Source organism: Vipera ursinii, assembly GCF_947247035.1.
Source record: "Vipera ursinii genome assembly, chromosome: 1".
Lineage (NCBI taxonomy): Eukaryota > Metazoa > Chordata > Lepidosauria > Squamata > Viperidae > Vipera > Vipera ursinii.
Window position 1 is genome coordinate 358986382 of NC_139512.1, and position 15016 is coordinate 359001397.

Sequence of the window (15016 nt, forward strand, 5' to 3'; positions counted from 1 at the left end):
GCTGCCGCAGGGGGCAGGGGCCCAGGGCAGGCCCTCCCGGCAAGATCTGTGGAGTGACGGTGATGCTGCCGCAAACCGCTTGACACGCTGCCACACTGGGCATCCCACGTGCAACTGGCAGCCGGATGTCTTCGCGGTTGGCAGCTCTTCACAAAGATGGTCCCGCCTACACCAGCTTAGAGTAATTCAGATGTTGAGCTGAGCATCTGCAAACTGAGATTTACAGTCTAGTAGGTGGGAATCCAACGTGGGCAACTTTAAGGCCTGTGGACTTCAATTCCCAGAATTCCCCAGCCAGCTGGCTGGGGAATTCTGGGAATTGAAGTCCACAGGTCTTAAAGGTGGGCTACCTCTGGTCTAGTGCGTCGGAAGACAATGTTGTTGATTCAGCAAGCCAGGATTAAGCAAACCCTGGACTGGCAGAAAAGACTCCGCAAAGTCCGGCGCTTGCGCTGCCCTCCAGCACGCGAGGCAGTCTACCTGCGAGTGGCGGGGAGCCCGGGCTGAAGAGGACTGCCCAACTTCCCGCAAGCCAGGCTCTCTGCCCATGCCCAGGTGTCTCTCCCTCCCTCCCTCGGCGACCAGAGGCAGTGGGTGGGGCTCCTCCACCCCGGGTCGGAGCCGGTGGGCGGCGCTCTGCACGTGCTCCGGGGCGCCCTGGTCCTCCCTCCTGGGGCGGAGCCGGCCCGCGGGATTTCTGGCCGGGCCGGCAGGGCAAGAGCGGCGGGTGCGGGTGCGCGCAGCTCCAGTGGCTCCCCGGGCGGCAGCGGCGGCGGCGGCAGCATCAGCACCACCGGCGGGCCATGAAGGTGAAGAAGGGCGGCGGCGCCGCGGCCAACGGAGCAGCCGGAGCGGGCGCAGCCTCCGCCGCCGCCGGCCTGTGCACCGAGGACGAGCTGCTGCGCAAGGCGGCCATCTGCCCGGAGGACGTGCTGGCGCTGGGGAAGATCACTTCGGGTGAGCCGCGGGTGGGGGGCGGCGGCCGGGCTCGGGAGACCCCCCTGGCGGGTGGAGAAAGGCGGCGGCGGCGGGGCCGGGGGTCTCCGGGGGTCTCCGGGCCGCCTCCCGCGGCCAGCCAGGATGAAGGAGCCCGGATGCGCTGCGCCTCGCCGATCTTGACGCAGGGCGCGCGGGGTCGGGGCTCCCCCTGGTCCGGGGCTGCTTCCCCCTCACCCCCCCCCCGGTCCGCTGCTCCCCAGCCCCGGGCCCCGCCGGCAGAAGGGGGTCGGGCCCGGGGTGCCCGCGGGGGGCTTGGCCCCGCCAGCCCGTGGCCGGAGCCCGACGTTGCGCCCGGGGAGGGAGCGGAGGGGCAGCGGGCCGGGAAGGGTGGCACCGCGCAGGTGGGCCGGGCTGGGCTGGGCTGAAGCCTCCCGGCCGGCCGGCCCCGAAGGGCAACCGGGACCCCTTGCCCGCTGGGCGCCGCGGAAGAAGAGGTTCCTCCGGGCTGCAGCGGCCGAGGGTGAACCGGGGCGCTTCGGGGGTCTCCGAGCGACTTTGCAGGAGTCCGGACAGAGGCTTGCCCGAAAGAGGCGAGCCCCTGCCATGCCCCCCCTTTCGCCCCCCCCCCCGAAACCAGGGTTCCTCTTCCCAAGTGCTCTTTCACTGCCTTGACCCCTCGCTAAGCGCCTTAGTCTTAACCAGGATTAAGCTGCGGTTCGGGCTTTGTGTGAACCCAGAGAAGAACTCTCTGTGTTGGGTCAAGGCGGCCAATGGGACACCCCCCCCTGCAATGCCTACCAAGATTGACCGACCCAGTTTCAGAGTTGAGCATCCACGGGTGGGGAGCAAGGGCTTTTTCATCTCCCCCATCATCCCCCCCATGCCCTGGATTCTCCCTATGGAAAGGCTGCTCTAGCTTTGGAGGGGGGGGCTTTAGGGAGCAAAGGAGGCTGCCAATCTGTTGCTACCCTCCAAGCCCTGGCATGGCCCTGGCCTAACCCCCCCACCCCCACCCCTTGCTGCTGCCCCAGAAGCAGCAGGTGCCCTCCCCTTGCGGCTTTCCTGTGCCTTGAGGTCAGTCGGATCAGCCAAGATTACTGGCGGGGGGGGGGGGGACCGGGTTATTACTCTCAAAGGACAGGTGCCCCCCCAAATTAAGCAGGCTTGGAGACTTCAGGAGGGTCCCCGGATGTTTGGCTGCTTAGTTTACGCTAAGAGTATGTTTCAACCTTGGCGGCTTTTCAGATGCTAGGCTGGCTGGGGAATTCTGGGAGTTGAAGTCCACGCATCTGAAAAGCTGCCCAGGTTGAGAGACATTACAATAATTGTGGGGAGAAACTGACACTCTCCGTCGTCGGAGAAAAGTGGGAAGCCTGCCTGAGGCACCCTGGCAGTCAGTCTCAGCTGCCACTTAAAATCAGAATATATATATATTTTTTCTTGCTTCATTCTCTGCAAGCAGCTCTCTCTGCCCTTGGGTTCCTCTTCCCCGGGGGGGGGGGAGGAAATGTCGTCACCCGTTCCGCTCTGACACCCAGATGACGGTTTGCGTCCTTTTACTTGAGGTCCCCGTGCAGGCAACAACACAGGTAGTCCTCTGCTTATGACCACCGGAGAGCCCAAAACTTATGTTGCTAAGCGAGACGGTTGTTAATTTTGCTCCTTTTGATGAGCTTTCTTCCCTCGGTTGTTAAGTGAACCACGGCAGTTTTTAGGTTGTTAAGTGAATCCGGCTTCCCCATTGACTTTGCTTGTCGGAAGGACACAAAAGGGGATCGCGTCCGAATTTTGCTCACGTGACCATTGGGTCGTAAGTGTGAAAAAACGGTCGTAAGTCCCTGTTTTCAAAGCCTTTGTAACTTTGAACGGTCACTAAATGAACTGATACGCATTGAGGACTACCTGCACAGGTGGGCCTGATAGGGACGGCCAAAGGGCCGGATGTGGCCCAGGGGGCGTAAAATGCCCAGGTCTGCTGTAGAAGCAAACCAGGACGTGTGAATTGAAAAGATGGCTTGTTGGTAGCACACAAATCCTGGCACGCAAGGATGCTGGAGCTTAGCTAAGGTCTGGCCTGGTTCCTGGGCGGGTAGGTGGGCAACCAAACCTGGTGCCCCTTGCATTTCTGGAAGGGCTGGTGACCCTGAGGCCACTCCTGTTACTCCCGCCCGTCCGTTTTTCCTTGACCGATTAGCTGTCTATTTGTAGTTCTCTTGTCCTTGTCTCTGAGCTGTGCTAATGGACTTATCCTGCCCAAATCCCCTCGAGGTAGGGTGTAATCCTCTCTCCTTGAGGTGGGAGACCAAGGCCTGGGGGGGGCATCTTCTCGAGCCAGGATCCAGCATCTGCCAGGAGGTGCCAACGGAGGAGAAAGTTTAATTCTAACATGTCCCTTTGCCTGCCAGTTCTCGGTGCAGCAAAACGTGTCTGCCTTTGTTGTGGTTTCGATATTATTCTGTTGTGCACACTAATAACAGAATAACAGACTTGGAAGGGACCTCAGAGGTCTTCCAGTCCAACCCCCTGTTCAGGCAGGAGACCCTATACCAGGGGTAGGCAACCTCAGCTCTTTTAGGACTCGTGGACTTCAACTCCCAGAATTCCTGAGTCAGCTGTGCTGACTCAGGAATTCTGGGAGTTGAAGTCCATGAGTCCTAAAAGAGCCGAGGTTGCCTACCCCTGACCTATACCATGGCTGTCCAATCTCTTCTTAAAACTCCCCAGTGATGTAGCCCCCACAACTTCTGTTCCACTGATCGTTTTTTCTCACTGTCAGAAAGTTTCTCCTTAATTCCAGGTTGCTTCTCTCCTTGATTAGTTTCCACCTGTTGTTTCTTGTCCTGCCTTCTGGCGCTTTGGAGAATAATTTCGACACCCCCCCCTTCTTTGTGGCAACCCCACAAAGATATTGGGAGACTGCTATCATGTCACGCCCCGGTCCTTCTTTTCTCTAGACTGGCCATAACCAAATCCTGCGACTGTTCTTCATATGTTTTAGTCTCCAGGCCTTTGATCATCTTAGTTGGTCTCCTCTGCACTTTTTCTCAACCCTCTATTATGGGGCTCTTCAAACCTGGCCCTTTTATGACTTGTGGACTTCAACTCCCAGAATTCCTCAGCCAGGCACGCATGCCTGGCTGAGGAATTCTGGGAGTTGAAGTCATAAAAGGGCCAGGTTTGAAGACCCTTGCTCTATTATGTTCATATTTATAGGTAGCCTGAATACTGTTTGTCTGAAATTGCATAGGGTTTCCTGCTTGAGCAGAGGACTGGACTAGAGGACCTCCAGGGTCCCTTCCAACTCTGTCATTCTGTTAAATGACTAAATTAATTAGGGCTAAATTAATTTAATCTTACTTTTAACTTTTGTATGTAGTACTTTTATTGCCCTGTACACTGCCCTGAGTCCTTCGGGAGAAGGGCGGTATAGAAATTCAATAAATAATAATAATAATAATAAATACAGCCCACTTGCCTGCCTCATTTAGAGTAGTTTATCGATGTATCCAGCCTGACTTTCCAGAGTGGATTTTACAGTCCTCCGCTTTAGTTTCCATTTTACAGATGGGGAACACTGAGGCCAGTAGAGCCCTCAGACCCAAATCCTACCGTTTTTGGGCGGTAGCCTTGTTTGTCTTTGACCACGTGCATCGCTGGGGGAGGGGGCATTTCCCCTGGCAAACCATTGGGGCAAAGAAGAAATTAAGTTTTGGTTTGTTCTGTCCGGAAGTGACATCTGTCCCGAAGCAGAAATAGCTGTGACACATTTCCTGGTTTTGCACAATTTCGCCACCGGCAGCTGTAAATTGAGAAAAGGTCTCTTCCCGTGCAGTTTTTCTAGCCGAAGACTTGCGAAGGGCAGAAACTGTGACCGAATTAGAATTAAATTTAAAAATTAAAAATTCTGGCCTGGGACGCAGAGGTGCTCCCTCACAATTGTGATCCTGTTCACTCAACTGAATTTGGAACTTCTTGTCAGCGTGGACATACCGTCATTGGTCTGGAGTGGTATAGAGTAAGGATGTTCAGCCTTGGGAACTTTAAGACTTGTAAACTTCAACTCCCAGAATTCCCTAGCCAACTGGCTGTGGAATTCTGGGAGTTGAAGTCCACAAGTCTTAAAGTTCTGGGAGTTGACGTCCACAAGTCTTAAAGTTCTGGGAGTTGAAGTCCACAAGTCTTAAAGTTCCAAAATTGGACACCCCTGGTATAGTCTCCTGCTTGTGGAGGGGGTTGGACTAGAAGACCTCCAAGGTCCCTTCCAACTCTGCTAGGGTGCATTTCGAATTGCACTGAGATCTGTTTTGCCTGCCCTTCTCCGTTCCCGGGATGCCAGGTCCCTCGCCCGCCACTTGCAGACCTCCCCTTGCAAGCCTGAGGAGAGATTGTGGCTTCGGCAGAGGAAATGAGTGGTAAGAGGGAAGCGGCTGTGCAGCTATTCGGATGAGGTTTTGCAACAAGCTGGAGGTGTCCATGTTTGCAACCCGGGCTGGCGGTTGGTGGCAGGGAGGCGCTGAGAGTCGGGGCAGGCTGTCTGAATTGGGACACACCCCGCAGCCTTTGCCTGGGCCAGGGGTAGGCAACCTTGGCTCTTTTATGACTCGTGGACTTCAACTCCCAGAATTCCTGAGCCAGCTTGGCTCAGCTTGGAAACCTCTCCCTTTTCCCTCAGCGTGGCTGGCTCAGGAATTCTGGGAGTTGAAGTCCACGAGTCGTAAAAGAGCCAAAGTTGCCTACTCCTGGCCTGGGCAAAGGAGCTTCTGTTGAGAATAATAGAATAATAGAATTAGAACAGAACAGAGCTGGGAGGCACCTTGGAGGTCTTCTAGTCCAGCCCCCTGCTCAAGCAGGAGAACCTACACCATTTAAAACTTCCACTGTTGGCGCATTCACAACTTCTGGAGGCAGGTCGTTCCACTGTTCTCACCGTCAGGAAATTTTCTCCTTAGTTCTAGGTTGCTTCTCTCTTTGACTAGTTTCCGTCTGTTGCTTCTTGTCCTGCCTTCAGGTGCTTTGGAGAATAAGATGACACACACCCCCTTCTTTGTGGCAGCCCCTCAAATATTGGAAGCCTGCTATATGTCACCCCGAGTCCTTCTTTTCATTAAACTACTAGACATACCCAATTCCGGCAATCGTTCTTTATATGTTTTAGCCTCCAGTCCCCTGATCAAAAGTAATAAAGGTGGGAGACATAAACCAATCAATAAAAATAAATGGCCTGTAAAGATCTGAAGGAAAAGTTTCAGAGCTGGGGTGCTCCTAACGGGTTGGGGGGCTGCTGCCGTCCTTCATGGAGACTCTGGCAGCCTTTGAGGGTCTGGGGGCTCCCTGAAGTTGGGGTGTCTTTGCTCTTTTACTAGATGTTCTGTTGGGTTAGGAGTTCTGGGGGCTCTCCACCCGACTTGGGGGGGCTGCCTGACTGCTTTTGGGAAGGAAGGCCAGGAAGGGGGCCCTTGGGACCCCCCCTCTCAATAGCCCAAGGGGCTCCTTCCGCAGCCCCCCATTTGAGCCTCAGCTGGGAGAGCCGGGGGCCCTTGAGCGTGGGAGAGCTGCTAGCCACTCCTGGGGGAATAGCTAAGAATTTCTTGGGGTGCCAGGACGAGGCTAAGCTGTTTGGGGGGGGGCTTTGCCCCGGCACCTGAGCAGCCCTCGCCTCTGACACCGCTGGGCATCACTCCACACAGTTGCTATGGCAACCCTGCTGCCGAGGGTGGGGAAGATCGTTGCCATGGCAATGGGCGAGAAGGGCGAGCATGGCACCGGCCGCCAGTTGGCAGGCGTGGCTGCCCCAGGGGCACGGGCAACGTGGAGAGGGAGCCGTAGCCGGGTGGGGGGCATGGAAACCGGGCTGGGAACCATGACATCCGGACTGCCGTCTCCCAGCCTCTCCAGAGCGGGCAGGCAGGGGGAGCAGCGCCAGCCGCTCTTCCGACATTCCCCCCCCCCCGCCCCGCAGATGCGGGCACAGAGCACCTTGGCAGGCCTTCCTGCAGCTTTGGCCACAAGGACGTGTTGGCTTGCTTCCATTCTCCAAAGGTTTGTCGGTCTGTCTGTCTCCCCTGGCTTGTGGGGGTTGGGAACGTTAAAGCAGCTGCCCCCAAAGGGATCCCCGGACAGCCTGGGATGCGATCTGGAGAGTTTAGCTCAATCTGGACACCGGTTCTCTCCCTCTCTCTCTCTCTCTCTCTCTCTCTCTCTCTCTCTCTCTGTCCCCTCTCTCTCTGTCCCTCTCTCCTTCTTTCTCGCTGTCTCTTTCTCTCTCTCTCTCTTTCTCTCCCCTGTTTCTCTCTCTCTCTCTCTCTCTCTCCCTCTCTTTCTCTGTCCGTCCCGCACCCTCTCTCAAGAGTCTGCAGCAAAGAAGGTTTATTTCTTCTCTCTCGCTCTTGTGAATACCTAGACCTGGGTCTCTGCAGTTCTTGCTTTCTGGCATCTTAGCTGCCCGGAGTTGAACTGAATTGCACAAAGAAGCCACCTGGGTCCCAAAGCGGATGAGGATCAGGAGCCGCAGACCTAGCCAAGAGCCAGCAGCACATTAAGCTGGATTCACTCTGGTTTATTGAACTAATCCGAGATGGTAAGACCAGAAGGGTGGGCCTGATGGCCAGGTGGCAGCTTTCAGACAAGGTGAAGCTAATCTCACAGAAAGGCAGCCCCCCTCACCCCCTCCCACCTTTTGGGCACCAGGGACCGCTTCCGGGGAGGGAGGTTTCCCTACGGACCGGAGGGGGCCTGGTTTCGCCTGCTGCCTGCGTCCCGCGGAGGGGGCTTCCTTCGTTCGCTTGGCCCGGTTTCTGGCATGCCACGGACCGGAGGTTGGGGACCCCTGTTGAGGAACATAGAATCCTAAGACTGGAAGGGACCTTAGAGGTCCTCTAGTCCAGCCCCCAACTCAAGCAGGTGATCCTACACTGTTCCGGACAAATGGCTGTCCAATCTCTTCTTGAAAGCCTCCAGTGATGGAGCGGCACCCGCAACGTCTTGTGGCAGCTCCCTCCGGATAAGGGAGGGAAAAGTAGAACGTAGGGATTTTGGTGCGTGATTCTCTGTTCTGGCTATGCGATGCTGCAATACACTTGACTTCTAATAAAACTATATATCATGGTTCCGATAGATGAATAGAATAGAGTAGAGCTGGAAGGGACCTTAGAGTCTTCTAGTCCAGCCCCCTGCTCAAGCAGGACATCCTGTGCCATCTCAGACAAGTGGCTGTCCAGTCTCTTCCCAAAAATTTCTAGTGATGGAGTGCCTACGATTTCTGGTGGCAAGCTGTTCCACTGGTTGATTTTCCTCACTATCACCTTAATTTGAGGTTGCTTCTCTCCTTGATTAGTTTCCAACCATTGTTTCTCGTCCTTCCCTCTGGTGCTCTGGTGAACAACCTGGCCCCCTCCTCTTTGTGGCAGCACCCCCCCCCAAATACTGGAACGCTGCTATCGCGTCTCCCCTATTTCTTTTTTTCCATCCCGCAGCCGTTCTTCGTATGCTTTAGTCTCCAGGCCTTTGATCATCTTAGTTGCTGTTCTCTGAATTTTTTCCAAACTCTCAACATCTTTTCTGTGATATGGTGACCAAAATTAGCTGCAGGTGTGGCCTCACTAGGGTTTTGAGATGAGACCAGATAAAACAGAACGGCGAGGCTAGAGGCTTCCTCAAAGAACATGTTTATTGATGACAAAGTATCGTCATGATCAAAAGTGAAACCCAAGTCTGAAACTCCCTCCAAAGAGTTACACTATTACAAAGTCAAAGTTCCCACCCCAACACTATGCCATCCGCTATGTTACCCAATAGAAGAGTTTGGCGGGCTTTCTAGTAGTACAAAATCTGACCGTTTGAAATGACCTTGGTTCCCACGGGACAGAGAATTGCTTTAGACTATCAGAAAACCTCCACTTCCCCCCTCCCACTCTTGTGGCAACTCAGAACGGGCAAGATGGCTTCAGCCAGCTTTGCTGTAGAGTTGACACTATACCTTTCTCAGCAAAATGGAGCCAAGGATTGTTTCTATTTGGGAGTTGAAGCTGTGGCGGGACTGAGAGATCCTGTGTTTATGGGGGGGGGCCAGATGGTGTGTTAGTGGCACTGTGCCACTAACGTTTGGCGTGTGATAGGCTATGGCAGGGGTCCTCAAACTTGGCCACTTTAAGACAGGTGGCTGGGGAATGCTGGGAGTTGAAGTCCACAAGTCTTAAAGTGGCCAAGTTTGAGGACCCCTGGGCTATGGTATCCTGGACCCCCGATGCAGAAGTCTCTTCCAGCTCCTCGGGAGAGTAAGCGCTGCACCCAAGTTAGGATTGTGGTTTTGTTCCGGCCTGCCTGAAATTTCAAGAGTTTCCCCGTGAGCCCCGGATGCTGCAATGCTTGTAAATGCCTGCCGGTTGCCCGAATTTTGCTCATGTGACCGTGAGGACGCTACAACGTACATAAGTGTGAGGACCAGTCCTAAGCCATTTCTCTTCAGGGCCACTGTGATTCTGAGTGGCGACTTTTCCTCTTGCAGATTACTTATGCACCCCAGAGGAGAACGTTTACAAGATCGATTTCACCCGGTTTAAGATTCGGGATATGGAATCCGGCACGGTTCTCTTTGAGATCACCAAGCCCCCCGCCTCAGGTGAGTGTGCCCCGCTTTGTGGCAGGCGGGAGGGCCCTCTCTGTGCTCCCCTTCCCCTTTCTCTCCCCCCCAGCTTGTTTGCCACGTTTTGATGGCCAATTTCGATCTGCCGCCAGACCTGTTTCAAATTAGAGGCAAATCCACATTACAGGTAGTCCTCCAATTACAAACAAATTGGGGCTGGAATTTGTGATGCTAAGTGAGACAGGCGTTCAGTGAGTGACGTCTAATGTTATGGCCCTTTTGGCCATAGTTGTTAAGTGAATCACACGGTCATTTAAGCCAATCCAGCTTGTCCCCTTGACTTTGCGTGTCTGGGAAAGCCACCGATGCTGATCACGTGACCCAGAGACGAATTTTGATCACGTGACCGTGGGGAGGCTGTGACCGTTACGAGGGTGAGGATTGGTTATAAGTGCAGTTGCAATTTTGAACAGTCGCTAAAGAGTTAAGTGAGTTTTGCCCCATTTTACGACTTTTCTTGCCGCAGTTAAGCGAATCACTGCAGTTGTCCATTTAGAATAGAATAGAAAATTAGAATAGAATGGAATAGAATAGAATGGAATGGAATAGAATAGAATAGAATAGAAATAATAGAATAGAAATAATAGAATAGAATAGAATAGAATAGAATAGAATAGAATAGAATAGAATAGAATAGAATAGAATAGAATAGAATAGAATAGATCTGGAAGGGACCTTGGAGGTCTTCTAGTCCAGCCCCCTGGTCAAGCAGAAGAACCTAACAGTTGTAAGTGTGAAAATCGGTCCTAAGTCACTTTTTTCAGTGACGGTCATTAAACGAAAGCTTTTAAATCGAGGACTACCTGTATTGTCCAAATAGGAGGATTATTATAGAGTTGCCTTGAATCTGGCTTTTTTGCAAAACAAATGTAGAGTGCCTTTAATTGGGGCAAGTGCAATATAAAGGAAAGATAGCCTGGCACTTGGACCCCAACATTTGTAGAGGGAGAGGCTGATCCTGGTTACTGGGGGTCTTTTATGCCCCATTAGGACCCAGGCTTGGCACAGTTGGCCCAGGGTTATGCCACCTTGGCCACTTGAAGGCTTATGGACTTCAGCTCCCAGAATTCCCCAGCCAGCTCTGCTGGTTGGGGAATTCTGGGAGTTGAAGTCCATAGGTCTTCAAGGTTGGATGCCTCTGGTCTAGTGCGTTGGAAGCCAATGTGGTTGATTTAACAAACCAGGATTAAGCAAAACCTGGACTGGCAGAAAAGATTTTTCAACGGCAGGCCGACTTCGCAAAGGGAAGCTGGCTGGGGGATTCTGGGAGTTGAAGTCCATAAGTCGTTAAGTGGCCAAGCCCTATCTTAGGCCCTCGCTCAACTTCCTCCCAGGTGCCGCCAAGAACGGTGCCCGTCCCATCATGCCAGGGCATCGCCTTTTGCAGGCAGGTGGCAGATCCGTTGGGCACGATCTGTCAAGGGCTCCGGGGCCAGGCTTTTGAAAGAGGCCCCGGGTGGGAATGCAGAGTTTGGGCACCATCTGGCCATCGTGCAACTGGGGTGCTCCCTTGTCTTTCCCCCCCTCCCCCAGAACGTGAGCGCAGCGAAAAGAGGGAGGCTGACCCAAACGCCGGGCGGTTTGTGCGCTACCAGTTCACGCCAGCGTTCCTACGGTTGCGGCAGGTTGGAGCTACGTAAGTAATAACAACAACAAAAAAACAGCAATAGTAATAATAGTAATAAAATGAACAATAAATAATAATAAATGATGATGATGATGATGATGATAAAAATAATAAAGTTAGAAAGGACCTTGGAGGTCATCTAGTCCAACCCCCTGCTCAGGCAGGAAACCCTACACCATTTCACACAGATGGCTGTCTAGTCTCTTCTTAAAAACCTCCGGTGTTGAGGCCAGGTTCAGTAAATTGTTTTGTTTTTTTATGCAAGAGAAGCATTTTGGCCGGTCCGGCTTTATTCCGCCCACCCCAGGCCAGTGTTTCACAATTGCAGAGTTGGAAGGAACCTCAGAGGTCATCCAGTCCAACCCCCTGCTCATGCAGGAGATCCTAGACCTTTCCAGGCCAATGGCTGTCCAGTCTCTTCTTGAAAACCTCCAACGATGGAGTGCCCACAACTTTTCTGCCATGGTGGCCTCCAGGAGTCCTGGACTACAGTTCCTATCATTCCCGGAGAGAATCTGTGCACCCTGCAATGCGTTGGCTCTGTTTTCGGCTCAGAGGATTCTGGGCCGGTGTTGTTTAGCCGGCTGGCACCCAAGGGAGCAATTTCAGGAGAACGGCCGAGAATTTCCCAGAGTGCTTTGTAGACCTGCTGCCTTCCCACCCGGCTCAGTTCACCAAAGGGGCCCAATTCCAGCTTTGAGTGCGAGTGTCGCGCAGCTAATCTCTACCAGGGAAGGTCCAGATGGTCTGGCCTTAGGATGGGGGTGTGCAAAAGAGGGGCTGGCACCTCTGGGAGGTAATCCTGGCTTGGTAGGAGCTGGGAATAACGGCTTTTCTCTTTTCCTCCCTCCCTCCCTCCCTCCCTCCCTCTTTCTCCCTCCTTCTCTTATTTCCTTCTTTCCTCCCTCCCTCCCTCTTTCCCTTAACCTCACTTCCTCTCTTCTTCCTCCCTCCCTCCTTCCTTCTTTCCCTCCTTCCTCCCTCCTTCCTCCCTCCCTCCCTCTTTTCCTCCCCCCTCCCTCCTTTGGCTTCTTTCCCCCCTCCCTCCCTCTTTCCCTTAACCTCACTTCCTCTCTTCTTCCTCCCTCCCTCCCTCCCTCCCTCCCTCCCTCCTTCCTTCTTTCCCTCCTTCCTCCCTTCTTCCTTCCTTCCTGCCTTCCTTCCTCCCTCCCTCCCTCCTTCCTTCTTTCCCTCCTTCCTCCCTCCTTCCTCCCTCCCTCCCTCCCTCCCTTAACCCCCCAGGGTGGAGTTCACCGTGGGGGAGAAGCCCATCAGCAACTTCCGCATGATCGAGCGGCACTACTTCCGGGATCAGCTGCTCAAGAGCTTTGACTTCCAGTTCGGCTTCTGCATCCCGGCCAGCAAGAACAGTTGTGAGCACATCTACGAGTTCCCGCAGCTCTCTGAGGACCTCAGTAAGCCAGGCCGGGGGGGGGGGACTCGGGGAGGGCCACGTAATGGCGCTGCGGTTTGGGCGGCCTCCGGCCAAGCCAGCCAGCCCTGGCTGACACCCCCCCCGGCTTCTCTCCCAGTCCAGGAGATGGTCCTTCACCCCTACGAGACACAGTCCGACAGCTTCTACTTTGTGGATAACAAGCTGGTGATGCACAACAAGGCCGACTACTCCTACGGTGGGGGGCCCTGACCCGGCCCAGGACCCCCCCTCCCCTCCCCATGGTGGTCGAGGAGGATCGACTCGCGGGCTGGCTGCAGAGGGGCGGCCGGACTGGACTCTGCACAGGACCGGCATCTGAGATTGACTGCCTGAAGCTTTTCCTTGACCCCCCCCCGGACTTTAGAGGGGAGACCGTGACCCCACCCTCCGTAGCTGCTGGGCAGTTGAGGCTCTCGTAGTAGCTCCTGGTCTCCCTATTGTTGGGGAAGGGTCTTCCTTGAAGCCCCTCTCTGGCTTGGTGGAGAGTCATTTTGGTAGGCGCTCCACTCCCCCCTCCCCATCTGAGAATGGGGTGCTGAAGATCAGCAGGAATAGTGGAAACTCTGGGATGACCCCCCCCCCCATTCCCAACTCAGAATGTCCTTAGGCAAAGACCCCAGACCCATTTCTTTTGCTCGCCATTGTTGCTTGCCAGTCCTTCTCCAGGGGTGACTGGGGGCAGGGTGGGGGTGCCGGAGACTGTTGGGAGGGTCTCTCCTGGTGGACCCCCTTTGCCATCTCCATGGGAAAAGGGGAGGGGGGATCTGCTGCTGCAAAAGGACTCATGAAACCATGTTTGATGTGGGGGTGTGAATAGAAGACTTGCTTCCTGCAACGCTTGTCATTGGACTTTCCCTCCCCACAGACCCTCGGGGACCCCCAAAACAATGCCCCGTGCTCTCTGGGCAGGCTCTGCTTCCTCTAATTCCTGGGGGGGTAATTGGGGGGCATCTTTTTAGAGAAAGAGGCACGGTTCACCTACCTAATCGACTCTTGTCTTGCATCTGGGGAGGGGTCTTCACCGCCCCTCCAGGTTCCTGAAAGAGCTGCTTTGCCAGGGCAGGTGTGTGTGTGGCAGGGTGCTTTAGTTTGTGCCCTGCTGCGTTGCTGCGTTCCTTTTGGGAGTGTGTTGGGTGTTTGCAAGGTGTGATGTAAAAAGTCCGTTTGGTGGGCACCGCAACACGATAGACAGGCGTAAAAACCATGCCTGGCTTTGATTGCGCCACCAAAGCGTGATTTTTTTTTCACCATACCTTCAGACACCCATGATCTCTGTGTGTGTGTGTGTGTGTGTGTGTGTGTGTGTGTGTGTGTATGACATCATATGACCTGAAAAAGGGCTCTCCAGGTGTGTGTTACCTGTGAAAGCTGAGCTTTATTCCTAGACAACCTGTGAATTGGGGGGGACCCCAAGGGGGGAAGGGCTGAGGGTCTCCTTGCTGCCACTTTATTGGGGGGGGCACTAAGAAACCCTCAGTTGGGCAAAGGAAGCCGTGTGCCCACCTGAAAGATCAGGGCTGGTAGCCTCTTGCAGGAGGCCTTGTCAATATTTGAGGATCCCACGTCCAACTTTTGTGAGATTACAGTCACAGCCTGCTTGGGGGGGGGTCACTCTTAAGCCGCCCTGGGAAACATCCGTCAAGGTTCTCAGTCATCCAGGCAGAGATGACAAACACACAGGCAGAACGGTTGCAGGAGTTGGGTATGTCTGATTTCATGAAAAGAAGGACACCATAGCATCTCCCAGTGTTTTGAGGGGCTGCCCCAAAGAAGAGGCAGTCAAGCTATTCTCCAAAGCGGCCCGAAGGCAGGACAAGAAACAATAGATGGAAACTCATCAAGGAGAGAAGCAACCTAGAACTAAGGAGAAACTTCCTGACAGTGAGAACAATTAACCAGCGGAACGACCTGCCTCCAGAAGATGTGAATGCTCCAACACTGGAAGTTTTTAAGAAGAGACTGGACAGCCCTTGGTCTGGGATGGTCTAGCTCAGGAATTCTGGGAGTTGGTCCACCAGTCGTAAAAGAGCCAAGGTTCCCCACCCCTGGTCTAGGGTCTCTTGCCTGAGCAGAGGGTTGGACTAGAAGACCTCCAAGGTCCCTTCCAGCTGTATCCTGATGCTGAATCAAAATTGCATGAAGGCTGTATCATTGCAACTTGTCTAATTCTTAGACCTTCAGACAAGCTTCGGGGATCTCTTGCCTGCATGATGGAGAACCTTCATGGGGAGTGCAATGGGGAAGGGTCCCCAGAGGTTGGTGTGGCATTAGTTGGCCACATCCACCACCACCCCGAGCCCCCCAGCAGGGAAAACACCATTGCAGGTGGTCCCAGTAGAAGATGACACACAGGCCCCAACTCCCCCCCCTGGCT

The 15016-nt window shown here is 54.2% G+C and overlaps 1 protein-coding gene across 1 annotated transcript; it reads left to right on the forward strand.

Moving 5' to 3' along the window:
• The first annotated feature begins 703 nt into the window (after window positions 1-703).
• On the forward strand, window positions 704-13418 carry UNC119 (unc-119 lipid binding chaperone). The gene is made up of 5 exons (XM_083379878.1): window positions 704-957; window positions 9443-9556; window positions 11114-11216; window positions 12450-12622; window positions 12740-13418. The coding sequence occupies exons 1-5, from the start codon at window positions 804-806 to the stop codon at window positions 12850-12852; spliced, it is 657 nt and encodes a 218-aa protein (XP_083236004.1). The 5' UTR covers window positions 704-803; the 3' UTR covers window positions 12853-13418.
• Window positions 13419-15016: the final 1598 nt, after the last annotated feature.